At 38.6% G+C, this 14,673-nt stretch overlaps 1 protein-coding gene across 2 annotated transcripts in view; it reads left to right on the top strand.

The window, feature by feature from the left end:
- Positions 1 to 14,673, top strand: part of LOC144512768 (gamma-aminobutyric acid receptor subunit gamma-3-like) — an 86,585-nt gene that overhangs the window by 27,778 nt on the left and 44,134 nt on the right. For both annotated transcript variants that reach the window (XM_078243691.1, XM_078243692.1), the window contains one exon: positions 2,997 to 3,064. In XM_078243691.1, the coding sequence (XP_078099817.1) occupies positions 2,997 to 3,064 (68 nt within the window). The remainder of the gene's footprint in view (positions 1 to 2,996; positions 3,065 to 14,673) is intronic.

Genomic DNA, 14,673 nt, shown 5'->3' with positions numbered 1-14,673 from the left:
TTTGCAGGTATTTATTCAGAAACCATATACAAATGTTGATCTGATGATGTCATTAGAGGAAAGGTTAAGTGATTACAATTCATCCTGAGAGTACTCAACCAAATGTCATGGCAATCGTCCAATAGTTTTTAAGATATTTTAATCGGGGGGGCTATATTGTCTGATATTATAAGCATTGCCCTCTTAAAACTGGATGCTGTATTTATGAATGAATACACATATCAACCTAAAGATCACAGAGGACATATCTGTAGGCATAGTATGAGCTGAATTATGGACAGATGATAATAATTTCAAAAGTGCATCTGCATTGTTGTCCCTCATTGTCCAGCTGGTGGAGCAGAACATGCTGTTGGAATTGAATCAAAGCCTCCCAGCAGGCCTTTACTAACCAAAACTGTTTGCATCAGTGGCCCAGCACAGCAGGTCCCTGGGGACACAACACTCAGATGTGCACACATGGACACACCCGCTTACACTTCAATTTGGCTATTCATATCAACATCACAGAAATATGACTGTGAAGGCAATTTAACAATATAGAAAGTCTTTAGTGTCAATGAACCATAACAAACCATTTAAATGAATGTAACATGGGTCATGAATTCATTGTTTCAGTGGCTCTTTCCCCATACGTGACAACTAACATTATTAGATAACATGCAGAGTGCTATTGTTTGGTCCCCTAATTGATAGTGCTGCTGTCTGTTAACTAGTCTATATCGACGACATTTCATTTCATTTCATTGGCCGGATGTCTGTCACCTTCCGCTTTCTTTGTGTTTGCATTTTAAACTCCAGTGGATTTATGGACTATGGTTAACTGCTCCTCAGATCTCTGCAGGGTAAATCCAGACAGCTGTTTAGACTATCTGTCCAAACTGAGTTTTCTGTTGCATGAGTTTATCTGTGTTTTAAGCCTGTCTCCAGCCCTGCCTGGAAGGCACTAGGATTAGGCAATGGTTATGGTTATGGTTAGGGTTAGGTGCCTTGAAGTCGATTAGGCAATGGCAATGGTTATGGTTAGGGTTAGGTGCCTTGAAGTCAACAGTCGCAGCGCTGCCTGGAAGGAGACGTTGGGTCTTAAAACACCATTGAGCGTTGCATGACTAAAACAACCTTTAAATGTACACATGTTCCACCAAAACAAGTTTCTTCCCGAGGCTATTTTGCAGAGGCACCGTCATTGAGTCTGGCGCCTAGCGTCGCCCAAAATGATTGTGATTGGTTTTAAGAAATGCCAATAAGCCAGAGAACTTTTTTCTCCCATCCCGGATTGTTGTGTGGACTAGCCAGACCCTCCTGTGCAGCAATGTGGAGGTAGGTCTGGCAATGCGAGACAAGTAGATAACCAAATAGATTCCAATTAAAGTCAGTGTTCTTTTGTCTCTTTTTCACCTTTTCATCAACCTGTATTTGTGCGGTGAAGATTTACTTGAGTATCATTGTTCTTTCTCAGCATCAACCTGCTTCATATTCATTCCGCTGTTAACACCTGGAAGCTACTCTATAAAATAACAGACTCTTGTTGGACAGCGAGCAGCTTGACTGATCAAGGTCAGGGGTTAAGCACACTGCTCGAAGACACCTTTTCTTCAGGGAAGGAGTATGAACATGCAAAAATGAACATCATCTTGTGGTTTTTTTCGCAATCTAGTGCAATTTTAAGGCTGTTCTGTCGTCTTTTAAGGACAAGGCAGCAACAACGCTTAGTGTAAGACTACGGAAACTTTAAAAATGTAATTGTACAGTGCAGATAAAAGAGGCAAAGGAAGATATTCTCGATTTTTAAAAGTTTACATAAGTGCTGCGAGTTGGTCTGTAAAATACCTTGTGTGCATAAAACACAGCACACTTAACTTATTTATTAATTTTTTTTTTTTTTTTCAACAAGACTCCCCACTTTCAAAAAGACTTCCCACATATATTTTGACAACACAGCACTTTGCAGAATGTCTAACCCTTGGCTCACAACATGACAGGAAATGGCGACCTGCCCTCCTTACTTCACCCACTTTCCCAGCCAGGCCACAGATTCCAGACATGTCTGATTCTGCAAAAATAATACAACTGTACCACTCTCTCACAGGGCTAGATGTACAAGAGCTCTCACACATGCACTGTGCTTAACCTCATTCTGTGGGTTGTAACCAAAACAACTCAACCTGCATTTACACTATTGTCTGAAAGAGGCTCTGCAGTTGTTTTTTGTTTTTTTATAGCACTCCAAAGGGAGAAAATTGTGTTTGTGTGTCCAGTCTATGTGCCATCACAGAAGTCAAGTGTGTGTGTGTGTGTGTGTGTGTGTGTGTGTGTCTTTGAGATTTAGAAGAGGCAGTGAGAAGAAATCCTCCATCTTGCTGTGCACTATTCAAGGACATGGAGCATTAAAATGAAAGATAATTTGTGTAGATTTAATTTAGTAAAAACTCAAAACAGATATTGTTTAACATATAGTAGGGTTAAACAATAACGCATTAAAAACATGCAGCTAGCCATGCAGTGTCAGATGCAATATTTGTCAGTTTTACAGTAATTAAAACGAGCACAATTCTTAGCTGCAGCATTTAGGTCCGGTACCAATTCACATTTCTGATGCTCCAATTTTCTCTTCCTCGAACCAAATGTTGTTGCCAAGCTAAATTTGCCAAGATCCTACATACTCACTGGGAATGCTATTAATTGCCATGGTAACACAGTATCTGCTCCAGGAAGCATGGCACAGCTTTTCTGATTTCAAAAGTATGTCTTCCCTCTCTGGGTGGTTGGGGGAAATGAAACTGACTCGTTTTATTTGTCGAGGTGACATTGAATGAGGATAACCATTGTTTTCCACTTGATTATTGATTAGATTTTTTTGGCTATGGACACACATAACGGCAAAAAACAGACATATGACAAACAAAATAGAATGATTGCATGTATAAATGTCACGTCTCCCACCTACAATATGTGCAGCTACCTTTACTCACTTGTCTTCTTTCTGGCTCTTGCAGTGAAACCTACAGTCGTCAATGTGGGCATATATGTCAACAGCATCGGGCCTGTGTCATCTATCGATATGGTGAGTTAAAGCCTTCTCTCTCTCCCCCAGTCACACACACAAATTTGTCCATTGTCTGACATCAGCGTCTTCATACATGAATGCTGTCATTACTCACACTGTATTTGGAGGTCATGTGGACCACCACAGCGGTTTCTGTGCTGATAGAAGCCAGGAAAGATAGGTGTGGACGCTTTGTTCAAGTCCCGTGGATCAGCTCGGATTAAGCAAATGAGTGAAAAATCCTTAAAAGTGATAGCAATTTTGCTATTAAAGCTCTCCGCTATAGAATCAGACAGCAGTTGGTGTTCTCTGCAGAGCGGTTACCTCCTTTCAGGCTTGAGCATAACGTTTTTCTCCTTTTTAGCTTTTATTTTTTAAGTGGATCTTTTCCACCAGCATGGACATTTTCAGAATTAAGTTTGACTAGAAGGAAAAAAATTTTTGGAAGAAGACCAGGAAGTGGATCGATGCATATTTCATTATAGAAGGCCTGATCAATGCCATAAAACATGAAACGCTGAAACTGAAAGCTTGATGTGCGGTAATGAGAAAATAGCTACTATTCAGACAGCTTAAAGCATAAGCAGTCTGTTGTTTGGCCTTCAGTGAGGTGTGGTAGACTAAATGGATGCAGCCTTTTATTATGTATAATGCAAATGATCTATTCAATAACTGTCAATGCTGTAGACTCATTGGAGTATTATTCTGCTTAATATTCTCTTAAAACATCATATGTGTGTTTCTTTGCAAATATTAACTGAGCTAGACAAGATAATGAAATCGTTTTATCTCTTAATTATCAAGATCACCAGATGTTGAATTGTGACTGTTGCCTAGCAACATAACGTATTCCTAGATATAAAAGCAATTTAGCCTCTTTTCACTGTCAGCACTAGCCTGCAACTTATATTATTTAAAGCTACATCTGCTCACTCAGAATTAAATTACAAAAAAATAACATGATTGCATGAATATCATTCCTGTACATTATGTGCAATGTCTTTGCCATTTAATGTTATTATCGTTATTGTTATTTTCCCAGAAATTAATTAATTTGATCTGTGAAAATTATGCAAGTTAATATCTATTGGCAAGCCTGTTTATCATGTTTTTCAGATTCAGGTTTGGCACAGTGAAATACATTTTAAATGAGTTGTTCCAAATGAACCCTATTCATTTATGCCAGAGAATTACTATGCAGTCATTTAACAGAAAACATTTAGGAGTCCTTCCAAAGTGCAATTCGGGTAAAATCAATTTGGGATGCAACATGGTGTAGTTGTACTTATTGATCATTAAGTTTTTTTGTACTCTGGACTCTGAGGAGCCACAGGAGATGGAGGAGTCACTTTGGAAAAAGATTTGAACTTTGTAGTCGCCGCAGACGGTGTGATTGGTTTTATTTTCCTAACCTATTAATAATCAATTCACATGAGGTAATGTCAGGATGTCTGTTCATACTGGCAGACATCCTGCTCTGTTGCTCTTCCTGAGGCTTTTTCTAAAAGAGGTATTTGGGGAGTTTTCTTATCCAAAATTTGATTCGCGATATTGGGCTATATGAATAAAATGGACTACACTTGACCGAACTGAATACCAAACATGGTCACTGTTTGACACTAGACGTTGTTGTCTTTAATATTTCATTCCTGGTGGATTAACTTAAATTGCAGTGCCCAGGTTGCTAAGTTCAGAGGTGGGGCAGATAGATGGAGCAGTCAGTTACACCAACAGAGCTCTTGGTTGTGGCATCCAAGATCATGACGCCACAACCAAGAGCTCTGTTTCAGTAGTTTCAGCATAGGCAATTGAAAATGAAATACTACATATTCCATACCTGTCTAGGAGGAAGAGGGGAATTTCAGGGTCGGTTTTTAATCCTTTACCATCCCGTAGTTGTCTCCATCTGTTGAAAGCCCGATCGATGTTGACTCAGGTTTTTGCCCGTCGTCTGTCTTTCCCTTTTAGCTATTAGTTGTTCTTTTAGCTATTAGTTGTTCTTTGTTTACTTTCTTTTTTTCTGTGATGGCCCTGCCCCAGTATCAGCCATAACTACAAAATATAACTTTTAAAATAAAATTAAAATACAATTAGGCCTATACAAAGAAATTTCCTGCTACCTTTTACCTGGCTGGATACTCAAACAGGCTTTTCTGATGTTACACTGAAATCTGTGAACCATCAGAATGTGTGACTGCAGAGCCGGTCTGCCTGCCGTAAATCATTTTTCTGACTTTGCGGGAATCTGACCCGGGCAAAGGCATTAATAAAAGCTATGTAAAAATAGCGTTCTTTTCACTGTTAGTCTCGTTTGCTGTCTCAAGTCATTTATGATCATCAAATGGAAAATGAATAGCTACTTTAAGCCATACACTACACTGAATTAAGACAAGGCCCAACAAATACTGCATCAGTTACAAAAACAGAAAAGAATGAGTACTTATGGAGCCCAACTCTTGGAATTACATGCATTAGGATGAAATGCATCCTTAATTTTAAAGAAGTCCCCATTTCTAAATTCCAACTTACGTAGACAGAGTGGAGCTGTTTCAGGATGCCCTTGTTTCTATTTATAATTGCAAACAGCTATGCAAATCATGTTTATTCTTGCATTCCTTTTAAGTGAGAAAATCTTATAATATTACACTGTACTTCTGTACTGCAAATGTCCATCTTTTTTGGGAGAGTCCGATAACACAGCCGGTAAATTAACGGATGAAGATCAGACAATGACATTATGTCATTGTCGTCTTTGCTCGAGCCAGTGAGTGGGTGGTGTCTTAAATTTACCTCTCTACTATTGAGAACGTCGGCGTGTATCAACCAGGCGTAGAAATTATTAGGACCACCTGCTCTGTCCGTGAAATAGACTGATTATGTGAAACCAAGTGGGAGCCATGATTCCCTATTGATACCATCAATACTAAACCCACCGGAGAAATGAAAATGGAGGCGGGTTCGTGAAGATGTTCAAGCCTTGAGACAAGTCTGACACGGAAAAGCATGTGTGCCTCACGAGACAGGAGGTTTTATCTCCATAAATGATTAACTAAATGCTGAAAGAAATATAACTCTGGTATATTGAATAAAGCCCTAACTTGATGATTATTTTGATTAATCCATCCATTACCGTTTTGATCAGTCAATCAATTGTTTAGTTTATAATATTTTATATACAGTCATGTGAACAAATTAGGACACCCATGCTAAAGTTGACTAAAACGAGGAATACAAAAATCATCTTTTGCAAATTGATCTTAATGCCTTAATTAAAAAAAATGAGGAAAAATCCAACCTTTAAGGACACCAATTTTCTTTGTGAATGAATAATGTATCGTAAATAAATAAATAAATGTTAAAAAAAAACCTCCATTCTAGCCTCTGTAACTCTGTGTCAGTAAGGCCTAGAATCGCCCTGACACTTCTAACAGAAGTTCTAACGTTTCCTTTCCTTTCACACCCGGGAGTGTCAAATTATATGGGAGCTGTACCACTTTTAATTTGGGTATGACGTTAAGACCAAAAAGCATGGAATTTCAAGCGTTTCTTCATTGGAGAACCCTTTTGCAAATATGTAAGCACATAATGTAATCTGAAAACTGCTGCCCTGGTTAAAAAAACAATGCAACTGATATCAGCTGGTATTCTGTCTGGAATGGACATTTCTAAGTGACTCCAAACTTTTGACTGGTAGCATGCATGTATGTATGTATGTATGTGTGTGTATATATATATATATATATATATATATATATATATAAGTGTTTAGTATAATATGAAAGTTATGTCACAGCTCAGCTTTTTATCACACTCACAGTGAAAACGCACTATATCTCTTTATAAATATACACTTTTTTCATTTTTTACTAGAAACCACTCAAGGCTTGATTGGACGTTATCTTTCGATGTAGATCCAATGTCTTTATTTAGTGCTTCACTTCAGCAGCAAATTAAGGGTGTCATGGCGTACATATGAGCCCTGGCCCTCTTCTCAGAGGTGAAATGGCTGAATACAGGGCTTAAAGTATTCCGGCACCGTGCCGGATCTCCGGCTTGCGGCGGTGAGGAAAAAAAAACATTGGGAACTTGCATGCGGTTTATTATTTTCGAGTCAATTGATTTCACCTACCAATCATATGAGAGGAACACAGCTCTAATTAACGCAGGGCTGTACTCGGGCCTGGTGCCCAATTTCTAGCATATGACTATTTTAGAAAAATAAATTAATTAAAAAGTCCCTCCAGGATTTCACGGCCTTTTTTTGAGATTGTTGTGGCCCAAAATGCCTGATTTGGCGAGAGCTTTTGTAAAAAATTGTGATTAAAAGTTGCGATGTCTCCTGCATCCACCGTGTGTGTTGTTTGTGTGTGTGTGTGTGTGTGTGTGTGTGCAAGCGTCAGTCGTGGGGGGCACAGAGCAGTAGCCCCACCCGCTGCAGAGAGCTGACAGCCAGACTGGAAACGGCAGCAACTTCAGCGACTTTTAAATCGTTAAAGTCTACATTGATGTTAAAATGTATCGGACGGTCTGAAATGTTTTGCACGGTCTTTAGCTGTATGTTTTGTTGGTAAATGAGTCACACACGTCTCGTCTTCATATCAAAAACAAGGAAATGATCAACCTGTTCTCACTCCCGATTTGGTCATTGGCTCTCAGAGTGCGCGTGGGACTGCTGTGATTGGTTGAAGTCGTGGGAAACTTCAGGTTATTGGTCAAATGTGCGGAAAAGTTGCGGTGATTGGTTGAATTCGCGTGAATTGGCGCGATCGCGAAATCCTGGAGGGACTGATTAACGATGGCCACTGTGTAAAAGCTATCTGAAGCCCAAACTGCCTTGACAAAGCTGTCTGTTTGGAATCAGCATGGCAGTTATTTAAACATAACGGCCTTGTCCCAGAGTTTAGACGTCTAGCTATATGAAAAGCTAAACAATGCGACGTTTTTTATAAATGTACATAAAGCAGCTAATATCAACATGGACAAAATCATGAATGTACTAATTCGCTGTTTTGATGATGACCTGGCCAAAGAAAACACAACATCTAGAAAGTTTTGTTTTCACAATGATTCATTGTAGGATTATGATATTATTGCAATATGTAAATCTACATTGACTCTTAATTTAACATATGGTTGGAAGAAGTAAAAATTCTTCCAACCTAAGCAGTATATATTGTCAATGTCATGTAGTGTGTTCACAACGTTAGGTGTTTTAAATGCATCCTATAGTTTTGGGAATATTTTGAATTTACAATCTAGTATATAAAGTAATCAATTAATAATAATAATATAATTTTAAATAATCAGCTTGTTACAGAAAGCTTATAGAAGGATTCTTATTCACCCAAACGCATGATATCTCCTGAACCTTATTTCTGAATCTATCAACAAAAGCACTTTTTTGACTTTCAACTAACATGTCAGTCGGAACTCGTCTCTGGTGAGTGGAAAGGGATTGATACATCCAGCATTGACAGCCATCTGCATTAGTCCAGATAAATGTGTTTACATGTATAATCTCTGAAGAGATGTCAACCCCAGACACAATGTCCTGTGATGTTTGACAGATGCAATATTTCAAAGCGTGCTGTGTGTGTACAGTGTGTGTGTGTGTGTGATTCTACAGTCTGTGTTTTTGTCTTTCTGTACACTAATTATGAGACGAAGAACCAGTCTGCTCTGTGCGTTTGTGTGAACAGCATGTTTTTTTTTTTGTTTTTTTTTACTGTTTAGACTGATAAATCCACTCAAGTACTAGAACGATTCCAGACTATTTCCTGCTTCTATTCCCTCGTTTATGATCACTTCTGCTAATTCTGATCTCTTCTGCTTATTGAAATCCTTTATTTTTTTGTGTGTTCCACTTTATTTTGTGCTGCTGCTGGAGGCTCAGCTGATGAAGACAAACACTCCACACACTTTCATTTAGTCTTTTTTCTTTTTCAAATCCATACTCATCCAGGTTTGAGATCAAGGTCGTCCTCTTGCAAAGACAAGCAAACCAAATTGGCAGACATATCGCCAGTGAACGCATTTATCATTCCATAATTGCATGTAAAAGGGAGACCAAGAGAGGGACAGTGAGTCAGAGATGTAGAGGATAGATTATTATTGTCATTGGCGCGCCATCAATCTAGCACAGCCCTCCGTCTTCTTGGCACAGAGATCCTGCATCTATTCTTCAGCATGAACATTTTATGTTATTACTGACCCAAAACACAGTGGGTCACGGCAATACAGCCGTACTTTTAATGTGCTTCGATCAAGTGCTGTCAATTCACAGTGCATTTTTGCATTTCACAGTGGCATGTGATCGAGCAATTGACACTATCATTATCTCTTTTGTGTTTGGGACAATAGCAGCATGGGGACTGGTTTATTTTGAAATCATGTTTTAAGTTGTTATTTCACTTTATTTTTAATAATTATCTAAATTAAGCATTTTTACTGGGTTAGGGTGCCACTTCAACTGGCCCGTTTCGACGCAAAGGAGCAGCGGCTCTACTCCAAGTTCCCCCCAGATGTCTGAGCTCCCCCTATCTCTCAGGCTGAGCCCAGCCACCCAACAGAGGCAACTCATTTTGGCTGCTTGTTTGCGCGATCTCGTTCTCGTTCTTTCGGTCACTACCCAAAGTAGGGCTTCACAATATATATATATATAGTATCAACTGGCACAATTAACACATCGCGAAAAGGCTGCAACACATCTCGAAAGAAAATATCAGTAGAAAACTGAACTTTAAAATGTAACTGTTAGTCTTTTGTTCGTGGTGCCTTTTTATATTCATTTCAATGTTCAATTTGTTCAATGAAATAATGTTGGACATGATTTCCTTTCTATTTGTTTTGTATTCAACAAGCAATGTGTTGTATTTAAACCAGAAACTGAGTACACTTTAACATCTGTTTACTTATCTCAAGTAATACCGTTATTGCGATATCCAACAACGTTATCTATTACCTCATATGGTGCAGCCCTAACCCAAAGCTCATGACCATAGGTGAGAGTCGGAACATAGATGGACACAGCGGTCCGGTTCAACGCCCGTGTCACGGCTGGCGCCGCAACAAACCGCCTGTCCATCTCTTGCTCCATTTTACCCTCACTCGTAAACAACACCCGAGATACTAGAACTTTATTTGTGTCTTAATAGCATTTAGTGATTTAAAAAAAAAAAACTACAGAGAAGTGTCTCTTTGAACTTACACAAGCTGTTTCTTTGTTTTGGATTGGATGGAAAAGAGACAACTGTGAAATGGAAGTGAAATAATTAGTTTTACCATGCTTCAACTCTTCACCTCCTCTAAATGGAGACGTTTATTGAATTTATTTTATTTTGGTGGACAGGTGCAATTGCTGGCGTCTCAATCAGTGGTGATGGGTTGCTTTATATCCTGCAGCCTACTGAAGTGATTTGGTAGATAAAACAGGTGTGCTTGTGCATAAAAGCTTGCCTAATACTGCTTTAAAGTACATTTCATGAACATTCACCGCATGCAAATACGTACATGCACGCGTCTGAGAACAGGAAGGAAAACAAATTGTACATACTGGTCCCTCAACTCAGAGATTCTCATGTTTATTAGTGCTTTGTAATTTTGGTTCCCCATCAAATTGATTCAACCTGGACATACACTTGTCAGAACGAAAAAGTGTGCACCCTCGGTACAACAGCAGCAGGGGACGGACTCACTGAATAACTGAGTCCATAGAGATTGAGGGACATCTTGAACTTCCACTATGAAAAGAGAGATTAAGTTATTTTTGTGGAGGGGACACTTACTTACACTTACAAGGAACACAAACAAGATTCACTACACATAAACTTGCTTTACTCTATCCATCCATCTATCTACTAGATACACTCACAACTGCAGGCTAAATACATCAAAGGCTCCAACCCTCTTCATAAGAGACTCTTAGGCTTAAAAAGGAACATTGCGTTTCCCTCCCCTTGCTGCTCTTTTCATTTCGGTTCAATATTCGCCACTCATTTCTGCTTTATGCGCTGTTGATAATGTTTGTGAATCTATTATGGATTACTTGGTAGTATCGTAGTGTTAAATAGTCAGTTTGAGTCAAAGGTACTGGGCTTTATCTTATTTAACCTTCATTTATCAAAAAATTTGTGTAGCTATGACATTGTACGTACGTAAAACTACAGTTCAAGGGTAAAATATTCTATATTTTATAGTGAATTTGTTATAAAAATAGTTCTTTGACTTTGTTCACCAGATTGTCCCCATTCCTCTTCTATTGGAATGAGAAGCTCAAAAAAAGTATTGAACATACAGTTAATATCACTTTTATATATTGTTTTTCTTTATATTAATGTTGCACATACTACAATTGGCAGGTGAGGTACTTTTTAAATCCACTTCACTCCTTGAACTTTATGAGGCTGAGGTGTTGCTATATAATATTAATGTAAACACAGATACAGCATGTTCTGCCTATGGGTATCGTTCAAAAAATTATAGATACCAATACCGTGTACCAATACCACTTCCTAATTCCAAACAACAAGAAATTACAACATTACACATTACGGGGAAAATATTTCAGTTCATTTTTCAGCCCCGTCTCTGTGCGTAACGTAGAATATTTCCTGCCTGCTCTGCGACATGTAAAGTTAGACAGCTAATCGCAACCATTATTAGATCTTGGTAGAAGCATGCTGCATGCTTACTGGCTCACTGACGCTGATAAGATTTACTCCTTATACCCAGCCCTAATGTTTATGCAGTGTGTTCTGGTTACAGAGGATTACATTGTGTTTCTTTATACTTATATAATAAAAGGTACATGGAAAATAAACATTAGTAGAAGTAGGGCAAGCGCTGAACAAGCTAAACAAGGCACAGACTGTTTCTTTATCAGTCCTCCTCATGATCATTTTAACATCACTGAGAGGGTGAATCCATTCAGGACATGAAACACCTCTATGGTTTCGTGATGGGTACGATTTGTTTAATGATAAGTGAACACTTTTAGCTCACTTATTTTTAGAATACAGTGCCTGCGAGGGTCCTTCAATCATTTTGCTCTGTAGTATTTTAGGATATGACTTAGGAAAATACAGAACTTGAATCTTGCAGTATACATTTTGCTTTTACACATCAGTCACACCAGCAAAGACAATGGCTGCCATGCCGTGTCCATTCAGTTTTGACTGGATTTGTCTGAGCAGTGCTCAGCAGGCCGTTGACAGGATTGGAGAGAAAAAAAACTGCTAAGGCTATGACATCTTCACTCTGGTACAGCAAAGAATTTGTGCTTTTTCCAGATGTCAAATGTCCCTTAAAGTGCCTTTTAATGTGGCCTTGGCGCGTGGGTGTGCATGACAAAGTGTGTGTGTTGGGGCCAGTTTGTGTTTTTTGTGGCTTGTCCATGCTTGACCTTCAAGGATGTGACTCATTTAGGTGCGGGGAGAGAACCTTCATAAGAAAAGGTTATCTGTTTGCAGTGTAGAAGGTCGCTGTTCTTCGCCTCTTGCACCAAGACAGCATTCAGACGGCCTCATGAGTTTATTCCGAAAAATGAAATAGCATTCATTCTGTTTAAATGCGTTCTCTGAGGTTGATGAGAAACCTATGTGGCCTGGGAATGTTTTTTTTTTTTTTCTTGCATAACTGTCATATGTGATCTTTTTAAAACTGGTCACACCTGTTGAAACTTGAGGCCACTCAGACAGGGCTGTCAACAAACATACACTTAGGATTTGAAATGCATCTCTATGCTTGATTCATATAGTTTTCACAAGAACATAGTGTCTATCTAATAGTGAAAACTTACAAATTAAAATCTAAAATATACGCACTCCAGTCTATGATAGGCATGCTTTACATATGTTTACATAAGTTAAGGCCTTTGCAGACAAAGAAAATGTTACATTGCTGGCTTAATCTATCTTGTTAAAGGGACAACTTTTTGTCATTGATTTTGTCATCTTTTTATGTCATTCAGACGGTTTATGTTCCTCACCGCTTAACTTAGACATGACAGAGGATGTGTGTGTAGCTAGTCCGACCATTGTGTAGGAAACCCGAGTTTGCATCCGTCACAAACCTGACATTTACCTCTTTAATTAACCCTAAACACCCTTTCTCTAACCTTAGCCAAATGTTTTAGGGTGCTTTCACAACCTAACGTGGCTCGTTTGTGATGTGAAAGCAAAACAGGCACAGGATTCTAAGTAGTAGTACCATAATGATGGTGGTGTTTTGTACCATGAATTCAAAAGCTAAACTACTATTAAATCCATCTGCTGATCATTCACTGTTATGGAAGCAAATACAGAATGATAATGCAAGACTATTTGGTAACCATGGTGACCTGTATGCACATTATCAGAAAGTGAAAAGAAGTAAGAACCGCAGTGTGTTTGTTTTAGTAGTTCCCCGTTTAACCCCATCGGTACGAGACTTTTCTAAATATTCGTTATTCAGACGTTATATTTTCTTCCAATTTGAACTAGAAGACCATACAACACCGTAACTAGACTGAAGCTTAAAGGCAATAATGTATCATTTTTTCTTTGGTATTTTCTTATAACCTGGATCTTTCTGTAATCTTAACCATAGTGTAGTTGCCATGCACGGATGTTTTAAAAGCGAGAATCCAAGATTTTGCAGAACAGGTGTGTAGTAGCTGTTTGTGATGATTAGGGTTGGGTACCGAAACCCGGTTCCACTATGGATCTGGTTCCTATGCAAACGGTAGTATTCGGACCGGATTACAACGCAAATTTCAGTTCCTCATTTCGGTTCCGATTGAAATATTTTCCCTCTGCTTTTAAAATAACATATTTTCCCTGTGGGCTCACCAAAACGGAAGTAAAGGCATATTAACCATTCACTGCACGTGATCGCTACAAGGGCGTAAATCCCAGAAATATCATTAAAACAATGCTGTGTATTGTAAATAACATAATGATGTATACTTAAAATATCTGTGTAATACAAACCCCAAAAAATGCTTTTTAAGGGTTTTAGAATTATAATATGACCGCGTGGTGAACCTATGAAACTAACTCATATTTAGACATCTGACGTTAAAGATTTTTGTGGCTTGATTGTTAACTTAAAAATAAATACATGGTTTTAAAGAAGAATATTTTGGTCAATTTAGTCAGCTTTTTCATTGAATCGAGAGAAACACTGAAAAGAAAGATAATGGTACAGTCTCCATGCTACACTAATGATAGTATTAAGGCTTTCATCTGTGTACACATGTCCTCTACGAGTATAATTGTGGCTGTATTATTTGTGTTCCCTTCAAAAATGGCTCTTCAGAAATGTTATGTTTATTGTCCCCCCCCCTACTGTTAGATCAGATTTACACCCATGGATCACTAGTAAACATATTACACTTGCTCTGCTAGTCTATCGTTCAAGATCCTGTAGCCTGGTGGTGGGGGAGGCGGGACAGCCTCCCCAAATTGTCTGCCCTTTCAAATTCCTCCCTGTGTGTCCAGGCCTCTTGTACACCATCTGAGAGAGTTTTCTCCTGTGCAGGACATGCCATACGTCAGGAGAGGTGTTGTATCTTGCCAGAGAAGGCAAATATGGTCATTTATCTGCAAAAGAACTGCTAAAGTTTGAAACTGGTTGGCATACCAACTCAG

Source organism: Sander vitreus, chromosome 24 (genome assembly GCF_031162955.1).
Source record: "Sander vitreus isolate 19-12246 chromosome 24, sanVit1, whole genome shotgun sequence".
NCBI classification, from domain to species: domain Eukaryota; kingdom Metazoa; phylum Chordata; class Actinopteri; order Perciformes; family Percidae; genus Sander; species Sander vitreus.
This window is presented reverse-complemented; position numbering and strand designations above follow the sequence as displayed.